General features: G+C 41.3%; 1 protein-coding gene across 1 annotated transcript in view; it reads right to left on the bottom strand.

Annotated features, from left to right (window-relative positions):
* Positions 1-1,284: 1,284 nt before the first annotated feature.
* Positions 1,285-25,805, bottom strand: part of LOC132401040 (zinc finger protein 721-like) — an 82,153-nt gene continuing 57,632 nt past the window's right edge. Inside the window, exons 7-8 of the mRNA XM_059982844.1 lie at positions 12,928-13,116; positions 1,285-8,338 (exon numbers count right to left, since the gene is read on the bottom strand). Coding sequence (XP_059838827.1) covers positions 6,090-8,338; positions 12,928-13,116 — 2,438 coding nt within the window. The 3' untranslated portion in view covers positions 1,285-6,089. The remainder of the gene's footprint in view (positions 8,339-12,927; positions 13,117-25,805) is intronic.

The raw sequence follows: 25,805 nt of genomic DNA, 5'->3' as shown, positions 1-25,805 counted from the left end.
AATGTGCAAAACCAATTTTTTTAAATAGAGAAGTCTGATAATGTAACTAAGTGCTGGACGTGATATATTTGTGTTATTTTTTTTTAACCACAGGACTGCAGAGCAAATCATTTATTAACTGGAACATAAGTCGACAAGACATGTTGTAAGAGTATGAACATATTAATGATCGCAGGGAAAGCAGGTCAGTCAAAGGAAGCCGGAAAGCTTTTGATTTCCATGGAAGTCTTGATAAGAAAAACTTTCTGTTCAAGGTGGTGGGTTGGAGTCCTGAAGGATAAGAGATGACCTTATCTCTAATTCTCTTTATTCCACATCAGACCATAGCTTCTCCTTCTCTAACATCGGGGTGAATTTGATCATATTAAGATCACTTACCCATAAGTGACCTAATTAATTCCGGTTCATTACAATACCCAATCCAGAATCGTTGATCCCCAAGTGGGCTCAACCATGAGCTGCTCTAAAAAAGCATCCTGTGGGCATTCTAGGAATTCCTCCTCGAGACCAACACCATGCTAATCTTCCTAATCACCTGCATGACAATCCCCCATGACTATTGTAACATTGCCCTTTTTGGCATGCATTTTCTATCTCCCATTGGAATTTGTGGACCAGATACTTACTACTGTTTGGAAATTCCTGTCAGGGATTTTTCTTGACATTAGCTGTTCCTTAATTCTACCCACAGATTCTACACCTACCAGTCCTATGCTACCTCTTTCTAATGATTTTATTTAATATTTTACCAACAGAGCCACACAACCTCACAACCAGCTTGTTCTTGGCCCGATCTTTCAAGAAACATAAAAGTATATGGGAAACAAGAGGACCTGCAGATGGTAGAAATCTAGAGAACTACATACAAAGTGCTGGAGGAGCTCAACATGTTAGGCAGCAACTATGGATGGGAATCAACATTTCGGGCAAAGACCCTTCATTGGGACTCTTGATACCCACATATCTGGAATATCAACAAGCAAAGAAAATAGAAAGTAAAGCGAAAAGCTTTGACAAAATTTAGTTCAAGGCTTTAAAAAAACCTCAGCAAAACAGAGCTGAATAGTTAAGAAATACAACAAAGGCAATAAACACTTTCATCAATTCCGTCATTGACTTTTTTAATAAAGATATCTTGGTCCTATTTCAATCAGTGAAATTTATGACAATAAATAAGAACTAGAAAAGACTGCTTACACTCAAACCCACTTAGATTAACAGTACGTTGGACAGAAGGAAGATTAAAAATAACACACATGAAAAAAATCACACAACAGTCAGATAAAACTTCTAAGTATATATTTTCATCAAAAATGATCAGGATACAGCACTCCATGCATGTATATGCAATTGTGATGAGAAATACAGACAAAAAAACTTAAATGAGGCCAACTCAGAAAAATGAATCATCACTATGGAAGAAAACATTAGCCAGTGGAATCAGTGTGACCCTCCATGGGAGACATCCCAACGATCTGAGCAGACGAGATGTTCACAAGTAAGCATCAAGAACCTGAATGAAAGTTGAAGACGACTTCGCAGAAACAGAGGAGGGGTTCCTTGCAGAAATACAGGACCATGTGGTCAACAAAAAGAAAAAAAATCAAAAATAGATACAATACAAACAAACAAGGCAATAAGTGCAGACGATGCCAAGAGAAACCAGCCACAACCCAACGTATTCCAGGATCCTGCAGCAGTTTAATTCAATCTGATTTCTTATGCAGGTACAATCAAGTGGTAAATATCATTCACCAAAATCTTGCTTTAAAATACAAACTCATGAACGACCACCATAACTTCATTAAGGCACCATAAATTCAACCCTGATCCACTGAAGTACCAGAGACAGAGTTTAAAACACAACTGATTTGTCTGTCTCAGATTTAGAATATTAAACTCCAATCCCATTAAAGGTGAATGTGCAGCAGAAGAAACTCGTCCCATGCACAGTGACCAGGGTGCAGAACTGGGTGTGGTGAGCAGCAGCAATAATTGCAGAGTTCAGCACAGACCGTCACTCTCAAGTTTGCATTCAGCAATGGTGATCGACAAATACATAGCATGCAGCTTAATGAAATTTTCTCACAGTCTGAACCTGTTAATGCGTCACAATTGTAACATGCTGTAAGGATTCACTGCTAATGTAATGGCCTCTCTGTAATGTTTCACTGCTGAGCTAATGGTTTCTCTGTAGCAACATTTAGGTTACGACTAGAGATAAGACCATAAGACAAAGCAGCAGAAGTCGGCCACTCGGCCCATCGAGTCTGCTCTGCCATTTTTTCATGAGCTGAACCAATCTCCCCTTTAGTCCCACTTCCCCACCTCATCATATCCCTTGATGCCCCAACTACTCAGATACCTATCAATCCCTGCCTTAAATACACCCAATCACTTGGCCTCTGCTGCTGACCGTGGCAATAAATTCCACTAATTCACCACACTCTGGCTAAAAAAAATTCTTCACACCTCTGGTCTGAATGGGCGCCCTTTAATCCTTAAGTCATGCCCTCTCGTACTACACTCCCCCACCATGGGAAATGTAGGCCTTCTGAAAATCCATATACACAACATCCACTGCATCTCCCTTGCCTAGCCTACTTGTAATTTCCTCAAAAAATTGCACTAGGTTTGTCAGGCAGGATTTTCCTTTAAGGAAACCATGCTGAGTTCTGCCTATCTTGTCATAAGCCTCCAGGTACTCCGTAAACTCATCCTTGATAATCGACTCCAACAACTTCCCAACCACTGATGTCAAGCTAACAGGCCTATAATTTCCTTTATGCTTCCTTGCCCCCTACTTAAATAGCGGAGTGACATTTACAATCTTCCAGTCCTCCGGAACTAGAGCAGAATCTCTTGACTTTTGAAAGATCATTGCTAATGCCTCTGCAATCTCCACAGCTACTTCCTTCAGAACACAAGGTTGCATTCCATCTGGTCCAGGAGATTCATCTACCCTTAGAATATTCAGCTTCCTGAGTACTTTCTCTGTCGTAATTGTGATTACGCATATTTCTCTTGCCTGACACCCTTGAGTGCCCGGTTTTCAGCTGATGTCTTTCTCAGTGAAGACTGATGCAAAATACTCGTTCAGTTCCTCCGCCATGTCCTTATCTCCCATTACAATTTCTCCAGCATCATTTTCTATCGGTCCTATATCTACTCTCACCTGTCTTTTACTCCTAATATACTTGAAAAAGCTTTTAGCATCCTCTTTGATATTATTTGCTAGCTTCCTTTCATAATTTATCTTTTCCCTCTTAATGACCTTCTTAGTTTCCTTTTGTAAGCTTTTAAAAACTTCCCAATCCTCTGTCTTCCCACTAATTTTTCCTTCCTTAATTGCCCTCTCCTTTGCTTTTATTTTGGCTTTTACTTCTTTTGTCAACCATGGTTGCATCATTTTTCCATTCGAAAATTTATTTTTTTGGAATATATCTGTCTTGCACTTTCCTCACCTCCCGTATAAACTCCAGCCATTGCTGCTCCGCTGTCCTTCCCACTGGTGTCCTTTCCAGTCAACTTTGGCCAGTTCCTCTCTCATGCCACTTCCATTCCTCCACATTAGATTTCGGCTTCTCTTTCTCAAATTTCACAGTGAACTCAATCTTGTTATGATCACTGACTCCTAAGGGTTCCTTCACCTCAATCTCTCTAATCACCTCTGGTTCATTACACAAAACCCAATCCAGTACAGCTGATCCCCTAGTGGGCTCAACAACAAGCTGTTCTAAAAAGACATCTCGTAGACATTCTACAAATTCTCTCTCTTGAGATGCAGTGCCAACCTGATTTTCCCAATCCACTTGCATGTTATCATAACACTGCCCTTCTGGCAAGCCTTTTCTATTTCCTGTAGAATTTGTAGTCCACATCACTGCAGCTGTTAGGAGGTCTGCAGATAACTGCCATCAGGGTCCATTTACCCCTGCGATTTCTTAGCTCAACCCATAAAGATTCTGCACCTTCCGATCCTATGTCAACTCTAATGATTTAATATCAATAAAGCCACGCCACCCCCTCTGCCTACCTGCCTATCCTTCCAATACACCATGCATCCTTGGACATTCAGCTCCCAGAGACATGCACCCTTTAGCCACATCTCAGTGATGGCCACAATATCATACCTGCCAATCTGTAGCTGTATGACAAGATCATCCACCTTATTCCTAATGTTGTGCGCATTTAAAAAACACCTTAAGTCCATTATTTGGTACTTTTTGCTTTTACTTCACTGCAACTTTATTGCACTGCAACTCATCCCAATGGCTGAAAAATTTGCCCCATTCCATGCCTGTCCTTCCTGACATCCTTACTACTCACTACCTTAGATCTATTTCTGTTTTGCCTCTCCTCTGCTCTATCATTCCCGTTCCCAACCCCCTGCCAAATTAGTTTAAACCCCCCATAACAGTTCTATTAAACTCTCCTGCCAAGATATTGGTCCCCTTCGGGTTCAGGTGTAACCCGTCTTTTTTCAAAAGATCATACTTCCCCCAGAGGAGATCCCAATGATCCAAGAATCTGAAACCCTGCCCCCTGCACCAGTCTCTCTGCCACACATTCATCTGCCTGATCCTACTATTCTTGCCCTCGCTAGCACGTGGCCCAGGTAGCAATCCTGAGATTACTACCCTGGAAGTCCTGCTTATCAGCTTCCTTCCTAATTCCCAGAAATCTCTCTTCAGGACCTCCTCCCTTTTCCTATCTATGTGATTGGTACCAACATGTACCAAGACAGATGGCTGCTCGACCTTTCCCTTCAGGATATTTTGGACCCTATCCGAGACATCCCGTACCCTGGTACCTGGGAGGCAACCCACCTAACGGGTATCTCTATCATGGTTACAGAATCTCCTGTCCGTTCCCCTCACTACGCAATCCCCTATGACTACCACAATACTCTTTTCCCTCCTTCTGTCCTGCACAACAGTGCCAAACTCCCGGTCACCGTGGCCTTCTCCTGTCAGGTCATCCCCCTCAACAGCGTTTAAAACAATATATTTGTTCCTGAGGGGGACAGTCACAGGGGTGCTCTCCAATATTTTCCCTTCCCTCTCCTGACAGTCACACAGTTTTCTGACCCCTGTAACCTAGTAATCACTACCTACCTGTAGCTCCTGTCTATCACTTCTTCACTTTCCCTAATAAGCAGTAGGTCACCAAGCTGCAGCTCCAGTTCCCTAACACATTCTCTGAGGAGCTGCATCTCGGTGCACCTGGCGCAGGGAGGCTGCAGGTCTCCCAGGATTCCCACATCTGATACCCCGAACAAAGCACAAATCTTGTAGACATGCTACTTAATTCTACAAGAATGAAATAATGAAAAATGAAAAATAAGCCTACCCAACCACTTACCTCGCCAAACACATGAACTTTTTAAACCGTTAGCTCATACTGTTAGCTGTGTGAGCCCTGCTGTTCCTTCGTCTGTCCAGGCCATTTCATCAAGGGGAAAAAAGAGAATTGATGCCTTGCACTCGCCTCTTCCCATTACCGCCTAAACCCTTCGAGCCAAAGACCTGCACTCTGCTGCCTGCTGTATAGGGTGGTCTTCTTTTTAAACTCTCCACACTGTCCTGTCTACGTCACACGGGCCTCTGCAGTCTCACCCTTCTTGTACTGAAGAAAGTTTTTTTTTATAAAAACTGCCTTCCTTCAGGGTTTACCTCTGATGCTGCACTTCTTGTCCCGATCAAAAGAACAGGGTTTTGGAATGGGGGCTATCCAATGACAGAAATGTTGTTCTTTCTTGTGAGTCTGGAAGAGAGATTTTCCTGGTCTTTATCCAGGGAGAGATGAGAAGATGCAACTAGAGAGAGTGAGCTATTTTTCTATTTTTTGTTTTCTTCACTAACCCTATAGTCAAAGTAAGAATTATAAAGCTGAATCGTTTGATCACACATTGTGTACAGTTTTTCATTTCGAGGTACTGATCCATAATGGGGCACATCACGCAGCATGCACTCAAATGAAGTCTGGCCCGGATCACCTCCAATAATACGCTGTCAGCTTAAGCGGGAGTTACATAAGGTTAGATGACTGAGTGAATCTCTTCTCACATTTACAGCAGGTGAAGGCCTCTAGCCAGTGTGAACTCGCTGGTGTTTCTTTAGGTGGGATGAGCAAGTGAATCCCTTCCCACAGACTGAGCAGGTGAACGGCCTCTCTCCAGTGTGAACTCGCTGATGCACCTTCAGATGAGATGAGCAAGTGAATCTCTTCCCACAGTCTGAACAGGTGAACGGCCGCTCCCCACTGTGAACTGACTGGTGTGCTTGTAGGCTGGATGACCAATTGAATCCCTTCCCACACAATGAGCAGGTGAACGACCTCTTCCGACTATGAACTGATTGGTGTCTCAGTAGGTGGGATGAATGAGGGAATCTCTTCCCGCAGGCTGAGCAGGTGAATGGCCTCTCCCCAGTGTGAACTCGCTGGTGTTTGTGTAGGTGGGATGAGCAAGTGAATCCCTTCCCACAGACTGAGCAGGTGAACGGCCTCTCCCCAGTGTGAACTCTCTGATGTACCTTCAGTTGGGATGAACAAGTGAATCCCTTCCCACAGTCCGAGCAGGTGAATGGACTCTCCCCAGTATGAACTGACTTGTGTGCCAGGAGGTCAGATGACTGAGTGAATCCTTTCCCACATTCTGAGCAGGTGAATCGCCAGTGCCCAGTGTGAACTGACCGGTGTGCTTGCATGTGGGATAACCGAGTGAATCTCTTCCCACAGTCCGAGCAGGTGAACGGCCTCTCTCCTGTGTGAGCTCGCTGATGTACCTTCAGTTGGGATGAGCAAGTGAATCCCTTCCCACAGTCCGAGCAGGTGAACGGCCGCTCCCCTGTGTGAACTCGTTGATGTACCTTTAGTACAGATGACTGAGTGAACCCCTTCCCACAGACTGAGCAGGAGAACGGCCTCTCCCCAGTGTGAACTCTCTGATGTACCTTCAGTTGGGATGAGCAAGTGAATCCCTTCCCACAGTCCAAGCAGGTGAATAGCCTCTCCCCACTGTGAACTCTCTGATGTACCTTCAGATGGAATGAACAAGTGAATCCCTTCCCACAGTCCGAGCACGTGAATGGACTCTCCCCAGTGTGAACTGACTTGTGTGCCAGGAGGTCCGACGACTGAGTGAATCCTTTCCCACAATCTGAGCAGGTGAATGGCCTCTCCCCAGTGTGAACTGACCGGTGTGCTTGCATGTGGGATAACCGAGTAAATGTCTTCCCACAGTCTGAGCAGGTGAACGGCCTCTCCCCAGTGTGAACATGCTGATGTACCTTCAGTTGGGCTGGCTGAGGGAATCCCTTCCCACACTCTGAGCAGGTGAACGGCCTCTCCCCAGTGTGAACTCTCTGATGTACCTTCAGTTGAGATGACAAAGTGAATCCCATCCCACAGTCTGAGCAGGTGAACGGCATCTCCCCAGTGTGAACTGACCGGTGTCTCAGTAGTTGGGATGACTGACTGAATCCTTTCCCACATTCTAAGCAGGTGAATGGCCACTCCCCAGTGTGAATTGACCGGTGTGCTTGTATGTGGGATAACTGACTGAATCTCTTCCCACAGTCCGAGCAAGTGAACGGCCTCTCCCCAGTGTGAACTCGCTGATGTACTTTCAAATGAGATAACTGAGTGAACCCCTTCCCACAGTCCGAGCAGGTGAATGGCCTCTCCCCAGTGTGAACTCGCTGATGTACCTCCAAATGAGATAATCGTGTGAATCCCTTCCCACAGTCCGAGCAGGTGAATGGCCGCTCTCCAGTGTGAACTCGCTGATGTACTTTCAAATGAGATAACTGAGTGAATCCCTTCCCACAGTCCGAGCAGGTGAATGGCCTCTCCCCAGTGTGAACTCGCTGATGTACGTCCAAATGAGATAACTGAGTGAATCCCTTCCCACAGTCCGAGCAGGTGAATGGCCTCACGCCAGTGTGAACTTGCTGATGTACCTCCAAATGAGATAACTGAGTGAATCCCTTCCCACAGTCCGAGCAGGTGAATGGCCGCTCTCCAGTGTGAACTCGCTGATGTACCTCCAAATGAGATAACTGAGTGAATCCCTTCCCACAGTCTGAGCAGGTGAACGGCCTCTCTCCAGTGTGAACTCTCTGATGTACCTTCAGTTGGGATGAGCAAGTGAATCCCTTCCCACAGTCTGAGCAGGTGAACGGCCTCTCCCCAGTGTGAACTCTCTGATGTACTGTCAGTTTAGATGAGCAAGTGAATCCCTTCCCACAGTCCAAGCAGGTGAATGGCTGCTCCCTGGTTTGAACTCTCTGCTGAGCCATTAGGTCAGATGACCGTGTGAATCCTTCCCCACAAGTTCAGCAAATGACCAGCCTCTGCCCAGTGTGAACTGACCGGTGTGTCCACAGGTGGGATGAACGACTGATTCCCTTCTCACCCACTGAACAGGTGAATGGCCTTGTGCAATGTGAACTTGCTGACGCACCTTCAGTTGAGATGACTATTTGTATCCATTCATACTGTCTGCGCAGGTGAATGGGATTCCCCCTGTGTAAAATGACGGAGGTGCCAGTCAGTCAGACGATAGAGTGAATCCCTCCCCACAGTCTGAGCAGGAAGGATGATCGAGTGAATCCCTCCCCACAGTCTGAGCAGGAAGGATGATCGAGTGAATCCCTTGCTCCACTTCTTAAATATCTGGACAGAGACTGCAAAACTGGCGTGTTGTGTTCGAGATTCCTGCGGATAAATTCCTTGTCATTTTTAACCTGTAAAAAGATTTACAAAATACATCAGACAACATTTCAGATGAGATCCCTTGAGTTGTCAAGGTGTAATCTAGCATAACACTGTTACAGTGAAGTTAAAACCAAGTTGGAGAGAGAACTAACTGGGCACAGTGCTGGTAACTGGAATGACCAAACTCTCTGATGCTCTTCCTGTCTCTATAAGAATGGGGCATTTCTGCCATCACCAATCTGTGACCTGGCTCAGTCTGACTCTCTCCATTGGTATTACTCCGTGTTTCCACTGAGCCGCATGGGTTCCTGGCCCCACAGTAACTGAAACACTCTCACACAAATAGCCAGCAGTGCATTCCACGCACCCACCACTTTCTGTGGAAAAAAACTTACCCTGACATCCCCTCGGTATCTATTTCCAAGCACCTTAAAACTACGCCCCCTCGTGTTATCCATTTCACCCTTGGGAATAAACCTCTGGCTATCCACACCATCAATGCCCCTCATCATCTTATAGACCAAAAATAGGCTCCAAACATAAACAAGGAGATTATACATTGCTTTGAGCATTTGTTGGAAGTATACAAAATTATGAGGGTATAGATATGGTAAATGACAACAGCTTTTTCCACTGAGGTTGGGTGGGACTACAACCTGAGATCATGGTTAAGTGGGGAAGCTGAAAATTCAACGGGAGCATTTGGTAAGGCTCTTTACTGAAATGGTCGTGAGAGTGTGGGAATGAGCTCGGTTTCACCATTTAATGGAAGTTTGGATGGGAGCCTGGGTATGGAGGGTGATGTCCTGGTGCTGGCAGTTGCATTAGACAGCTTAAAAGTAGCCTGTTACAAACTGAACCTCTCCATGTTTCTATGACAAAGAAGCTGGTCAAACTTGATTGGAAGGGCAAAGGTAGGAATTACGACGGAGCAGCAATGGCTGGAGTTTCTGGGAGCAATTCGGGAGCAGAGTGATCGATACATCCAAAAGAAGTGGAAGTATTGGAAAGGCAGGAGGACACAACCGTGGCAGAAATGAGAAACCAAAGCCAACGTAAAAGCCAAAGGGAGTGCAAACAGAAGAGCAAAAATTATTGTGAAGCTTTTAGAAACCAGCAGAAGATGATTAAAAAAAAGTCAGCTGAGCTCAGGGCGTGGAATGGTGATATTGTAGTCATTAATGAGTCTTGGTAGCACCCAACAGTCTGAGGCATTTAAAGGAACAAAATATCTGGGGCCTCAATATCTCTTGAACACCAAGGTTCCCTACACCAGTTACCTTTCAACTTTTACTTTGGCAACACATACAAACTAGACACCCTCAAAATTTCACTTCTGAAGGCTTCCTGCTTATCATGTATTCCTTTGCCAGAATGCAGCTTCTCCAAAACCACACTTATCAGGTCCTTTCTGATACCATCAACATTGAACTTTCTCTAATTTAGAATCTCAACCCATGGTCCAGACTTCTCTTTCTCCATATTTACTTTGAATCTCATGGCATTATAATCACTGATTCCTGACACCAGCCCTAACTCATTTCCTAACAGCTTATTGCACACCTCTATGTCGGGAATTCTACGTACTGATTAAGGGCACATTTGACAAACTCTACCCCATCTCGTCCTTTTACAGTTTGAGAGTCGCAGACAATATTTGGAAAGTTAAAATCATTTACTGAATCAACCTTTTGTTTCTTGGCATGGTCTGCGATCTCTATATAAATTTGTTCCTCTAAATCCCTCAGACTGTTGGGTGCAACCAAGTCCCAGTAATGGCTACAATATCATAATTCCGTCCTGAGCTCATCTGGATTTCCTACAATGCTTCTTGCATTGTGATATACACAGCTCAGCACATTCATCGCACCATGCTCAACCATTTGATTGCTGACTCTATCTGAGGTTTGAAATCCTAAGAACTTTCTACACGGAGACAATTGAGAGAATCCTGACTGGCTGCATCACTGCCTGGTGTGGTAACTGTCTTCCCTTAAACACAGGATCCTGCAGAGACTGGTGCCGACAACCCAGCACATCTGCAGATGTGAACTTCCCACTATTCAGGGCATTTACAGAGATACGTGTGTAGAAAGGACCCAGACGATATTGGGGACCCAATTCACCAGAACCACACACTGCTCCTGCTGCTGCCATTCAGGAAATGGTCCCACATCAAAAGGACCAATCGTTTCTGGGAAAACATCTTCTGCTAGGCCAATCAGACTGATTCATTCATGCTGATACAATTGCATTTCCTTGTTTTATTGTCTGTCCTATGTACAAACTATTTATTATAAATTACAGATTGCACATTTAGATAGAGACGTAACATAAAGGTTTCTACTCCTCATGTAATAAAGTCAATTTAATTCAATTCACCCTCTCCACTATCTATTCTGTCATTATGGCTCCCATCTCCCCTACAACTTATTTTAACCACATCACCTCCTCCCCCCCATACTAGTATTAGCAAGCCCTACCTCTTGTTCTGTTCCCCTAACTAACAAAACCCCTATCACCCATTTGACTTTACTCTGCCAGGTAATTCCACCCCCCCAACAATTTCTATAGTAGTCCATCTGTTGTGCGAGACAGCAACAACAGTACTCTGTGATCGCTATTTAACCTCATTCCCCTTCCTGACTCTCAACCTGTTTCCGGTGTCCTGCACCTTGGGTGTAATTCACCTCTCTTCATGTCAAATCTATCAGCCCCTCCAACTCCTGGATGATCCGGAATTCATCCATTTAAAGTTCCAACTCCTTACAGTGCAGGGTTACAAACTGCAGCCGGATGCACATCTTGTAGATGAGGGCATCAAGGCCACGAGATCTCCCCACCTTCCCCCCAATCTCCCTTCTAATTTGTAATGACCAGTGTATACATAAATCTTGTACTGTGCATGTATTTTACCCAGTGACATGTGCACAGTAAATTTTCTGCAGAGTGGTTTTCATTTGAACGGCTAGCAAATCATTGTCAATAAGAACATTGATCACCTCTAGGTTTGATAGAGTTCATCTGCACTCTCACACAAACCATGCAGCACGCTTGTAAAGGGTAATGAAGGATTTTCTCACCAGAGCTTTTGCACATTGTCCATGTGTGGTTTGCTTGCCAAATTATGCTTTAAAAAGTCAGATTTCCAAGTATCACTCCACTTCTTCTCACTTGTAAAAACACTTCAGCAACTTTTGCATCACCACAATACACACAGGTAACACGAGTTTCTATATTGGACATAAATATTTCCCCTGAACCCTCCAGATGAATTGAGGGTATATAAAAAAAAATAATTTTGAACCTATGTAACCTCTGGCTAAAACAATTGGGACTGAATAGGAATTTTTGTACTGAAGTAAACTCTGTCTTCAGCAGGTAGCTACGACAGGCTCATTACCAGTTCACTGCGGCTTGCAGAGAGACACACTGAGAGCTGGTAACATCATACATTGTACCCTCATTTGAGTAAAGGAAGAAGGACTTGCAGATAAGGACAGGAATGAACTCTGTCTGTAATTAAGTCAGGACCCTGAAAAGGAAATAACTGATAAGGACAGGACAGTACATCCATCTGTAATTAAAACTTTGATTTAGTGAACACTCTTAACTAAGTAATTAAGTTTTGCACCAACAGACTTGGTGGGCATACCAGCTTGCAACATTTGCAAGAGTAATATATGGGGCTTACTATGTATAAATAGATGGCTGTAACCTGACTGAGTCAGTCCACTTGTCAGATGGTGGCAGTGCTTACGTGCCTTCCCTTTGACAACTGGGTCTCATTCTCCTGCAGAATACACAATAAACTGTGGAGACGTTAAGAAGCTGGTCTCCCGAGTTTTATTCATATTCAACTTTAACATTTGGCATCAGGAACAGGATCCCAATATCGGTCGTGCCAAAGAGACGGGCTGAGTAAGCGACTGGACCACTCTGGGGAATACGGAGACTGACCGGGCACCCAATAGGTACCTGACCTATTGTCTCCGTTAGTTCCTTTGGAGGTACGGTCTCTCGCCCAAGGCAGATCACATAACCTTGACAGGATTGGGAAGGAATCCGTCGGGAGACTCGTATAAGGTATGCAAAATTTTACTAAGTGGGCAGGTGGTGGTCACGGGTAAATTTATCAATTGAGCAGTAGGTGCCAGCTGGGTAAATTTATTAAGTGGGCAAGAGGCTTTGTGCCGGGCAAATTACTTAGAGAACAGGGGTCAATTGCAGTCAAGTGATACGAGTGGGCCAGGAGCAGCCCTACAGGCAAAGAGGCCAGACAGCGCAGGCGCGTGACGTAGCGCTCCAATGGTTTAAAAAGGAAGACCGCCATATACAGCTGCCATCGTTGGAGAGGGCTGAGACAGAATGGGTCGAATCGGCTCAATCTGGCTTCTGCAAGAACAGGCAGAGGCGAGGTTTGAACAGGGCACAACTGCGCAAGCACGTGTAAGTCAGTGGGAGAATTTAAATAGCGAGCAGGGGCTGAGTACAAGCTTCACTCCAGGTGAGGTAAGGCCAGGTAAGATCCTTTAATTAATCTAATTAGATTAGGAGTAGGTAATGAAGGCAGAAGTTAGGGCAGTTGAGTGCTCCGTTTGCAGTATGTGGGAAGTCAGGGCGAGCACTGTTGTCCCTGATGACTACACCTACAAAAGGTGCATCCAGCTGCAGCTTCTGACAAACCATGTTAAGGAGCATTCATCATTAAGGACCCTCATCACGCAGGGCATGACTTTTTCTCATTGCTGCCATCAGGAAGGAAGTACAGAAGCCTGAATGATTCAAGAAGAGCATCTTCTGCTCTGCCATCCAATTTCTGAATGGACATTGAACCCATGAACACTACCTCGCTATTTCCTATTCTATTTTTTGTACTACATACTTACACATACAAATATAATACACACACATATTTTATAGAGAGAGAGAGCGAGAGAGAGCGAGAGAGAACGAGAGAGAGCGAGAGAGAGCGAGAGAGAGCGAGAGAGAGCGAGAGAGAGCGAGAGAGAGCGAGAGAGTGAGTGAGTGAGTGAGTGAGAGAGTGTTTGGGCACCCCAGTCAAAATTTCTGTACTGTAAATAGTTAAGTGAGTAGAAGATGAACTGATCTCCAAAAGTCATAAAGTTAAAAATGAAACATTCTTTTCAACATTTTAAGCAAGATTAGTTTTTAGAGTGAAAAAAAGGAAAGGAACATCATGCAAATGTTTAGGCACCCCAAGAGATTTGAGCTCTCAGATAATTTTTACCAAGGTCTCAGACCTTAATTAGTTTGTTGGGGCTATGGCTTGCTCACAGTCATCATTAGGAAAGGCCAAGTGATGCAAATTTCAAAGCCTTAAAATACCCTGACTCCTCAAACTTGTCCCAACATCAGCAGCCATGGGCTCCTCCAAGCAGCTACCTAGCACTCTGAAAATTAAGTAATGCCCACAAAACAGGAGAAGACTATAAGAAGATAGTGAAGTGTTTTTTAGGTAGCCATTTCCTCAGTTTGTCATGTAATTAAGAAATTAACAGTTAACAGGAATGGTGGAGGTTCTTGGAAGACCAAGAAAACTTTCTAAGAACTGCTCGTAGGATTGCTAGAAAGGCAAATGAAAACCCCCGTTTGACTGCAAAAGACCTTCAGGAAGATTTAGCAGACTGGAGTGGTGGTGCACTGCTCTACTGTGCAGTGACATCTGCACAAATATGACCTTCATGGAAGAATCATCAACAGAAAACCTTTCCTGTGTCCTCACCACAAAATTTGGTGTCAAAAGTTTGCAAAGTAACATCTGAACAAGACTGTTGCATTTTGGAAACAAGTCCTGTGGACTGATGAAGTTAAAATAGAACTTTTTGGCTGCAATGAGCAGAGGTATATTTGGACAAATAAGAGTGCAGAATTTCATGAAAAGTACACCTCTCCAACTGTTGAGCACCGAGGTGGATCGACCATGCTTTGTGCTTGTGTTGCAGCCAGTGGCACAGGGAACAATTCACTGGTAGAGGGAAAAATGAATTCAATTAAATACCAACAAATTCTGGAAGGAAACATCACACCGTCTGTAAAAAAAAAACTGAAGCTGAAATGAAGATGGCTTCTACAACAGGATAATGATCTTTCTTTCTTTCTTTTTAAATCTTTTTATTAGTTTTAAACAAACATAAATGAAACATGAATGCAAAGTGTTTGAGAGTACATAATTAATAGTTTAAATAGACATTCAGATATATAATAATAAAAATATATAACCTCTCAAACTCAGAACATTAATGAACAAAGTAAAAAGAAAAAAAAAAGAAAGACCCCAAAAAAAAGAGAGAGAAAAAAAACAAAAAAAAACACTAACCAACATGGGCCATTGAATAATATTACGTACATATACAGTAGTGCCAATAACTCCGAACCTCCATCCAAATAATTAAGGATAATATAAGTAAGGTTTAGGAAAAGACAATTCAACTCATATGAAAATGTTGAATAAATGGTCTCCAAGTTTCTTCAAATTTAACTGAAGGATCAAAAACCACACTTCTAATTTTTTCTAAGCTCAAACAAGAAATAGTTTGAGAAAACCACTGAAATACAGTTGGAGGATTAATTTCTTTCCAATTCAATAAAATAGATCTTCTAGCCGTTAATGTAACAAATGCAATCATTCATTGAGATGAAGCAGATAAACGATTATTATCTGTCATCGGTAAACCGAAAATTGCAGTAAGAGGATGCGGTTGGAAATTAATATTTAAAACTCTTGAAATAATACTGAAAATATCTTTCCAATAATTTTGTAAACAAGGACAAGACCAGAACATATGAGTCAATGAAGCAACATCAGAATGACATCTATCGCAGGTTGAATTAAGATGAGAATAAAATCGAGCCAGTTTATCCTTAGACACATGAGCTCTATGTACAACCTTAAATTGTATTAGGGCATGTTTAGCACAAATAAAGGACAAATTTACCAATAACACCATTTTGTCCTATTGCTCAGTAGATATAGGACAATGCAACTCTTCTTGCCATTCCTTCTTAATTTTTTCTGATACATCTAACTGTAAATTCATAATCATCTCATAAATGATGGCTACTAAACCCTTTTGATAAGGATTGGCTAAAATTCTATCTGTAATGTCCAATGGACATTCTTCCGAAAAAGACTGGAACTCATTATACAAAAAATTTCCAACTTGCAAATATCTAAAAAAAATGCGTTTTAGGTAAATTATATTTATTAGATAGCTGTTCAAAGGACATACTGTTATCATCCAGAAACAGATCACGAAAACATGTTATACCTTTGTTTTCCATAAAAGAAAAGCTTGATCCATAGATGAAGGCCAAAAAAAATAATTAGATATTATAGGACATGATAAAATAAATTTATTCAAACCAAAAAATTTACGAAATTGAAACCAAATTCGTAATGTATATCTGACTATAGGATTAGTTATCTGTTTATTCAATTTGAATAAAGAAAAAGGAAGTGAAGATCCTAAGATTGAAATCTGTGAAAAATCTTGCACAGATTTACATTCCAAATTTACCCATTGTGGGCAAGTAGCTATCGTCCATTCTTTTGTCCAGAATATTAAATACCGTTTATTGACTGCCCAATAGTAAAATCTTAAGTTTGGTAAAGCCAAGCCGCCCTCCTTCTTAGGCTTCTGTAAATATTTTTTACCCAATCTAGGATTTTTGTTCTGCCACAAGTAAGAAGATATTTTAGAGTCAATAGTATCAAAAAAAGCTTTAGGAATAAAAATTGCTAATGCTTGAAATAAATATAAGAATTTAGGTAGTATCGTCATCTTAATAGCATTAACTCTACCAACCAATGACAAAGATAGTGCAAACCACCTAATAGCAAGTTGCTTAATTTGATCAATTAAAGGTAAAAAGTTAACCTTAAATAAATCTTTATGTTTTTTTAGTAATTTTAATACCTAGGTAAGTAAAATAATCTGTAACAATTTTATATGGTAAATGTTTATAAATTGGAACTTGCATATTTAATGGAAATAGGTCACTCTTGTTAAAATTCAATTTATAACCAGAAAAATTACTAAATTGAGCAAGCAAAGATGAAATAGCAGGGATAGATCTTTCAGGGTCAGATATATATAATAACAAATCATCAGCATATAATGATACTTTATACGTCCTCTCCCCACGGGTAATACCCAGAATGTTAGGTGATTCACGAATAGCTATAGCCAATGGTTCTAAAGCAATGTCAAATAGTAAAGGACTTAAAGGGCAACCTTGCCTTGTACCACGAAATAGCTGAAAAAAAGGGGATCTTTGATTATTGGTAAAAACCGAAGCTAAAGGTTTATGCTATATTAATTTAATCCATGATATAAATTTTGAACTAAAATTAAATTGTTGCATTGTAGTAAATAAATATGGCCATTCAACTCTATCAAATGCTTTTTCAGCATCTAAAGAAATAACACATTCTGGTATTTTAGATGGAGAAGTATAAATAATATTAATTAATATTCTAATGTTAAAAGATGAATAGTGATTTTTAATAAATCCAGTCTGGTCTTCAGAAATAATTCGAGGTAATATATTTTCTAATCTAATAGCCAAAATTTTACTGAAAATCTTAAAATCCGTATTTAATAAGGATATAGGCCGATAGGATGCACATTCAGTGGGGTCTTTATCTTTTTTAAGAAATAAAGAAATAGAAGCTTCATAAAAAGATTGTGGCAATTTACCTACACTTAATGCATCTTTAAAAATTTTACAAAGCCAAGGAGAAAGTATAGAAGAAAAAGATTTAAAAAATTCTACAGGAAAACCATCTGAACCAGAAGCTTTACAAGAATTCATTAAAAAAATAACCTTTTCTATTTCAGACTCCGTAATTGGTGTGACTAAAATTACGTTATCCTCAACAGTTACTTTTGGAATATTCAATTTCCTTAAAAATTAATTTATTATAGAAGAATCCTTAGTGAATTCTGATTGATATAAGGAGTTAAAAAAATCTTGAAAGGCTCTATTTTTCTCTTTGTGGTCGATCGTCAGAGTACCATCTTGTTTCCGAATCCTAGTAATCTGTCCTTTATCCGAAACAATTTTCAATTGATTAGCCAGTAATTTACCAGACTTATCTCCATGCATATAGAATTGAGTTTTGGATTTAATTAACTGACTTTCAATCGAAGAGGATAATAATAAACTATGTTCCATTTGAAGTTCCACTCTTTCTTTATAAAGTTCTTTACCGGGGTCATTGAATAAATCTTATCAATTGCTTTGATTTTATCAACTAATGTTAATATTTTAGAATTAGTTTGTTTCCTAACTCCAGCAGAGTATGAAGTAATCTGTCCACAAATATATGCTTTAAAAATATCCCACAAAATTCCACTAGAGATCTCTGCTGTAGAATTTGTTGAGAGAAACAAATCAATTTGTTGTTTAATAAAGTTAACAAAGCCTAAATCCTGCAATAAAATAGGATTAAACCTCCAAAATTTAGCATTGATATATGAATCCGTTATTTTAATAGATAACTTCAGAGGTGCATGATCAGATGTGGTAATGCAGCCATATTTACAATCAGTAACATCTGTGAGTAAATGGTGATCAATGAAAAAGTAATCAATTCTTGAGTAATTATGATAAACATGGGAAAAGCATGAAAACTCTTTGTCATTAGGGTGTAGAAAACACCAAATTTCACAAATAGCTGAATCAATCAGAAAAGAGTTAATAAGAGAAGCCGATTTATTCAGAAGAGTTTGGGTAGGTTTGGATATATCCATCACAGGGTTTAAACAACAGTTAAAATCCCCACCCATTATCTGTCTATATTGATTCAGATTAGGAAAGGATGTAAATAAGCATTTAAAAAATCCAAGACAATCAGTATTTGGAGCATAAACATTAACTAAAACAACTTTTTGATTAAAAAGTAGACCAGTAATAAGCAAAAATCTACCTTGTGGATCTGAAATTGTTTCATGATGTATAAAAGAAGTTGATGAGTCTATAAAAATAGAAACACCTCTTATTTTGGCTTGCAAATTTGCATGAGACTGTTGACCCTTCCAAAACCTAAAAAAACGTTGACTATCCACCTTCCTTACATGAGTCTCCTGCACAAAAATAACATTGGCATTCATTCTATGGAATACTTTGAATATTTTTTTTCCATTTGATCGGATGATATAAACCATTAGTATTCCAAGAAACAAAATTAATAATCCTATCCATATTGACAATATTTATTCCAGTTAACACATAAGTTTAAAAAAAAGTGAACTCATGAACCCGGAAGAAGGAAGTGAGTTCAAGGAGAAACCGGAAGTCCCGGCACTGCAACCATTTTTGTAGTTTCATATAGGCCCATGAAATAAAACTATGCAAAAAGCAAGCAAAAAGAGAAAAAAGAAAAAGAAAAATCCCCCTCCCTCCACCCTCGAAACCCCAGGAAAAAAGCCAAAAAGAGGCAAGCAGGCAATCTAATACTAAAATTACCCCCGTGTCTCAGGACGGCAACTGAAGACAAAAAAAAAAGAAAAAAATTCAAACAACCCATATTATAAGAAAGGGTTAATATAACAAAAGTTAAAATATAAAATTAGTATTATATATATATAACAAAAGGGTTAAAAAAATTAAATTGATAAAACCCATAAATAAATAGTACTAAATTAATATTTTAAATGAGAGTTTAAAACTTTCAAACTCATCAAAACGGATATGACGTTCCAAGCACTGGAGTCTGTCGGGAAGAAGAAACGCCATTTTATTATTATTTTTTTTAATCTTAATACTTAAATGTTAAAGATATAAAAAAGCTTATACAAACTTAAAAAAAGGAACCCTAATCAGTTATTTTCAAGGTTAATAGTTTAATAACCAAAAAAAAGAGAACTTTTACAATATATAAAAAATACATGTCACCCAATGTGGAAGAGATTGAGAATCCCAGATGGTCTGTTGCCTCCCTGGTGCCAGGGTCTGCGATATCTTGGATCGAGTTCTCAGTATTCTCAAGAGGGAGGGTGAGCAGCCAGATGTCGTGGTCCATGTAGGGACCAATGACAAGAGTAGGAAGAGTGAGGAGGTCCTGAAAGGTGAGCTTAGGGAGCTAGGTAGCAAGTTAAAGGACAGGACCTCCAGGATAGCAATCTCAGGATTGCTACCAATATCACGTGCAGAAATAGTAAGATAGTGCAGATCAACACGTGGTTGAAGACATGGTGCAGCAGGGAGGGCTTCAGATTTTTAGACAATTGGGCAGTCTTCCCAGGGAAGTGGGACCTGTTCCGGCAGGACGGTTTACATCTGAACTGGAGGGGGACAAATATTCTTGCAGGTAGGTCAGCTAGTGAGGCTCGAGTAGATTTAAACTAGATTTAAACAAGTAGGGAGGGGAACCAGAGTGTAGGAAGAGATGTATGGGAGAAGGAAGAAAAAAACAGAGAGGAAGAGGGGGAGAACTTCTTAAATGCATTTATTTTAATGCTAGGAGCATTCTAAGAAAACTGGATGAGCTTAGAGCATGGATTGATACCTGGAAATATGATGTTGTAGCTATTAGTGAAACATGGCTGCAGGAGCGGTGTGATTGGCAACTAAATATTCCTGGATTTCGTTGCTTTAGGTGTGATATAATCGGAGAGACAAGAGGGGGAGGTGTTGCGTTGCTTTTCTGAGAAATTATTACAGCGGTGCTCTGGCAGGATAAATTAGAGGGCTCATCTAGGAAGGATATTTGGGTGGAATTGAGGAATGGGAAAGGTGTAGTAACACTTATATGGGTGTATTATAGACTAACTAATGGGGAGTAAGAATTGGAGGAGCAAATTTGTAAGGAGATAGCAGATATTTGTAGTAAGCACAAGGTTGTGATTGTGGGAGATTTTAATTTTCCACACATAGACTGGGAAGCCTATACTGTAAAAGGGATGGATGGTTTGGAGTTTGTAAAATGCGTGCAGGATAGTTTTTTCCAGCAATACATAGAGGTACCGACTAGAGAAGGGGCAGTGCTGGATCTTCTGTTAGAGAATGCAATAGGTCAGGTGATGGAGGTATGTGTTGGAGAGCACTTTCGGTCCAGTGATCACAATGCCATTAGTTTCAATATAATTACAGAGAAGGATAGGACTGGACCCAGGGTTGAGATTTTTAATTGGAGAAAGTCTAACTTTGAGGAGATGCAAAAGGATTTAGCAGGAGTGGATTGGGACAATTGTTTTATGGGAAGGATGTAATAGAGAAATGGAGGTCATTTAAAGCTGAAATTTTGAGGGTACAGAATCATTACGTTCCCGTTAGGTTGAAAGGAAAGGTTAAACGTTTGAGAGAGCCATGGTTTTCAAGGGATATTGGAAATTCGGTTAGAAAAAGAGAGATATCTACAATAAATATAGGCAGCATGGAGTAAATGAGTGCTTGAGGAATATAAAGAATGTAAGAAGAATCTTAAGAAAGAAATTAGAAAAGCTAACAGAAGATAAGAGGTTGCTTTGGTAAGTAAGCTGAAAATAAACCCTAAGGGTTTCTACAGTTATATTAATAGGAAAAGAATAGTGAGGGATAAAATTGGTCCCTTAGAAAATCAGAGTGGACAGCTATGTGTGGAACTGAAAGAGATGGGGAGATTTTGAACAATTTCTTTTCTTCGGAAATCACTGAGGAGAAGGATATTGAATTGTGTAAGGTAAGGGAAACAAGTAGGTAAGTTATGGAAACTATGACGACTAAAGAAGAGGAAGTCCTGACGCTTTTAAGGAATAAGAAAGTGGATAAATCTCTGGGTCCTGACAGGATATTCCCTTGGACCTTGAGAGACATTAGTGTACAAATAGCAGGGACATTGACAGAAATATTTCAAATGTCATTAGAAACGGGGATGGTACCGGTGGATTGGCGTATCGCTCATGTGGTTCCATTGTTTAAAAAGGGTTCTAAGAGTAAACTTAGCAATTATAGGCCTGTCAGTTTGACATCAGTGGTGGGTAAATGAATGGGAAGTATTCTTAGAGATGGTATATATAATTATCTGGATAGACAGGGTCTGATTCAAAACAGTCAACATGGATTTGTGCGTGGAAGGTCATGTTTGACGAATCTTATTGAATTTTTTGAAGAGTTTACTAGGAAAGTTGACGAGGGTAAAGAAGTGGATGTTGTCTACATGGACTTCAGTAGGGCCTTTGACAAGATTTCACACAGAAGGTTACTTAGTAAGGTTCAATCATTGGTATTAATACTGACGTATTCATTCAACAGTGGCTGGATGGGAGATGCCAGAGAGAAGTGGTGGATAACTGTTTGTCAGGCTGGAGGCCGGTGACTAGTGGTGTGCCTCAGGTATCTGTACTGGGTCCATTGTTGTTTGTCATATACATTAATGATCTGGATGATGGGGTGGTAAATTGGATTAGTAAGTATGTAGATGATACTAAGGTAGGTGGCTTTCTGGATAATGAAGTGGGTTTTCAAAGTTTGCAGAGAGATTTAGGCCAGTTAGAAGAGTGGGCTGAACGATGGCAGATGGAGTTTAATGCTGATAAGTGTGAGGTGCTACATTTTGGTAGGAATAATCCTAATAGGACAAACATGGTAAATGGTGGGGCATTGAAAGATGCAGTAGAACAGAGTGATCTAGGAATAATGGTGCATAGATCTCTGAAGGTGGAATCTCATGTGGATAGGGTGGTGAAGAAAGCTTTTGGTATGTTGGCCTTTATAAATCAGAGCATTGAGTATAGCAGCTGAGATGTAATGTTAAAATTGTACAAGGCATTGGTAAGGCTGAATTTGGTGTATTGTGTACAGTTCTGGTCACCAAATTACAGGAAAGATGTCAACAAAATAGAGAGAGTACAGATGAGATTTACTAGAATGTTACCTGGGTTTCAGCAGCTAAGTTACAGGGAAAGGTTGAACAAGTTAGGTCTTTATTCTTTGAAGTGTAGAAGGTTGAGGGGGGACTTGATAGAGGTATTTAAAATTATGAGGGGGATAGATAGAGTTGACGTGGATAGGCTTTTTCCATTGAGAGTAGGGGAGATTCAAACAAGAGGACATGACTTGAGAGTTCGGGGGCAGAAGTTTTAGGGTAACACGAGGGGGAATTTCTTTACTCAGAGAGTGGTAGCTGTGTGGAACGAGCTTCCGGTAGAAGTTGATATTGTCATTTAAAGAAATATTGGATAGGTATATGGACAGGAGAGGAATGGAGGGTTGTGGGCTGAGTGCAGGTCGGTGGAACTAGGTCAGAGTAAGCTTTCGGCACGAACTGAAAGGGCCAAGATGGCCTGTTTCCGTGCTGTAATTGTTATATGTTTATATATGTATGAATATTGGGTAAGTAGTCTTTATAGGCTATTTAGTATAATGTATTGATATATTTTTTTCCTTGCAGTCTTTATTCTTATATGCAGATTAATAAAAATATTGGAAAGAAAACACACTTTTAATATTGACCAAACCCAAGACATTGTATCCCATCTCTGGGCAATTTAAGGCCATGAAGGCGGCCGCACCAACTGCCACCCCCCCCACCGTCCGGATCACCGTGAATGAAGGACAGACTCTCCCATTCATTCTGCGATACACCCTCAAGCCCGGGGTAACGTTTTATGAGGACAAAAGCTCTTTTCTGGATCCAGAAGGAAAACGAAATTCTGGCTATGCGATATTAACGGAGAGTGAAGTAATTGAGCAGGCCTCCTTTGAAGCAGCTGTCTCCGCCCAGAAGTCTGAGCTGTTTGCTCTGACTCGTGCCTGTAACCTCGCAACAGACAAAAGTGCGAACATTTACACAGACTCCCGTTATGCATTTGGAATTGTACGTGACTACAGGGCTCTGTGGGAACATGGGGATTCCTGACTTCCTCTGGCCACCCCATTAGTAAACAACTTACTCACCGCTCTACAGCTACCTTGACTTTTGGCTATTATTAAATGTGCGGCCCACACCCACATGTCCAACCAGGTCACTAAACACAATGCTTTAGCGAATAAGACAGAGAAAGGTACGGCACAACCCTCGGTAGCTGTCGTCCCCTTGGGTTCCCGTCAAGCAACCTTCCGTGACTTGAGCAGAACGAGTTTGTCAGACGTGCAGGATGTACTTACTTTTCAGGAGGATGTCTCTGAGGAGAAGCACAAGCTGTGGTCCCAGATGGGGTGCCAGAAAGACCCGACCTAGGTTTCTGGATCACCCCAGCGGGACAGGTTAGTGTTCCTGCACAGTTTTTACCAATATAGGTTGATTATATACATAATTGTACACACCTGGGAAAGGAGGGAATGGTTGGTAATCTGTATCCTGCACTCCGGGTACCACTCCCTTGACAGGTGAAATGTTTTCCTGTCTACAAGCTGATTTGATTGAATTGCCTAGAGTACATTGCTATAGATACTGCTTAGTTATTGTAGACGTGTTTAGTAGATGGATTGAAGCTTTCCAACTACCAATAATACTGCTATGACTGTTGTGAAGATATTATTACAGGATATTAATTCCCAGAGATGCTGAGCTCTGACGTTCCCACACTTTGTGGCAAAAGTAAACCAAGGGGTATGTAACAAACTAGCTATCAAGCAACTATTCCACTGTGTACACAACCCACGGGCCGCTGGCATAGTGGAAAGAGCCAATGGCACTCTGAAGAGTAAATTGGCCAAACTAACAGCGGAGACTGGACTCACTTGGTTGAAGGTCCGACCACTAGCCAAATTCCACATGAGGGTTAACCCACAGGGGAGAACGGGTTTGTCACCAGTTGAAATCATTTATGGACGGCCCATGAGGACACCCTGGACACCAAGACCTTCTGTACCACTGCTCCCAGAAAGTCTACCAGCAAAATTGGATATGCATACCCTCGGGGAAGAGATGGGGAAATATATATGCCAACTAACCAAAATTCTCCAAGCATTACATTCACAGGTACAACAGGCTCACAAGGAAGAGAACTACCCCACAGAGAGGAGTGACTATTCCACCACAGAACCTGGGAATTTTGTCCCGATCAGAACTGGGATCGAGGGAAACTCGGACCTCGGTGAAGAGGACCATATCAGGTGTTTCTGACCACTCCCACGGCTGTGAAACTGAAGGGGCAATCTCCGTGGATATATCGAACAGACTGCAAATGTGTTACTGAAGGAACTGAGTAGAAGGACTCTCTCGGACTAAAGGGAAATGTATTGGTTGATAGTGGACTGATGAAACCTTAGGTTTCCAGCCGTGGACTGTCATTTTAAGAGAAAGTGTCTGAGTAACATCATAACACTCATAACACCTAACTTTTGATTGTTTTGCATGAGTTGTTAAATTACAAGTAGATACAAATAAAGGTAGTGCTGTTAACATCAAAACCAGACTCCGGGTGTGGCCTATTGCTGCTGGTTCATTTAAACCATTACGGGTATGTAATCGTGGTGTTCGTGTTTATGTCTTTGAGAGGGCTCACCACAGCATCCAGGGGTCCCCATGTTAACACCTTTATGTCTCTCTGTCACACCGATACCAAACAGGTACAACTGGGGGCCTGCTGGGTTTGTGCTGAACTTGCACAGCATGCTCAAATTATGATTCCAATGTCAGTAATCCTGCTCAACCAGAGAGAGGAACTCTCAGCCTGGGCTTTCTCGGGGAAGTGAGGTGAGGAACTGTGGTCCAGTCAGAGGTGACTCTTGCTGTCAGTGTTTAATTAATTTGGCTACAGCACTTGAGGGGCTGGCCACAATTCTGCAGGGGCCCTGACAGAAACACAGGGCCAAGTAACAGAAATATTCACTGAAATGATTGCAATCCGGCAAACGTATGGCTTTAGATTTTATCCTTAATGAGAAAGGGGGAACCTGTGCTATTATTGACACAGAATGCTGCACCTATATCCCTGATGAGTCTACTAACATTACATCCCCTCCGAGCACAATGCCCAGGAGAGTGACAGCATCAAGAAAGTAGGGCTGGATTGACACGGGTTCACCGAAGGATCTAAACGGTGCTCTTTGAAGGCCAGTTCGGTAATTTGTGGGGCATGCTGTTGCTTCATGGACTAACAATTGTACATATCATTGTTATAATTATTGTT

The sequence above is a fragment of the Hypanus sabinus genome, chromosome 1 (genome assembly GCF_030144855.1).
Source record: "Hypanus sabinus isolate sHypSab1 chromosome 1, sHypSab1.hap1, whole genome shotgun sequence".
In the NCBI taxonomy this organism is placed as follows: domain Eukaryota; kingdom Metazoa; phylum Chordata; class Chondrichthyes; order Myliobatiformes; family Dasyatidae; genus Hypanus; species Hypanus sabinus.
This window is presented reverse-complemented; position numbering and strand designations above follow the sequence as displayed.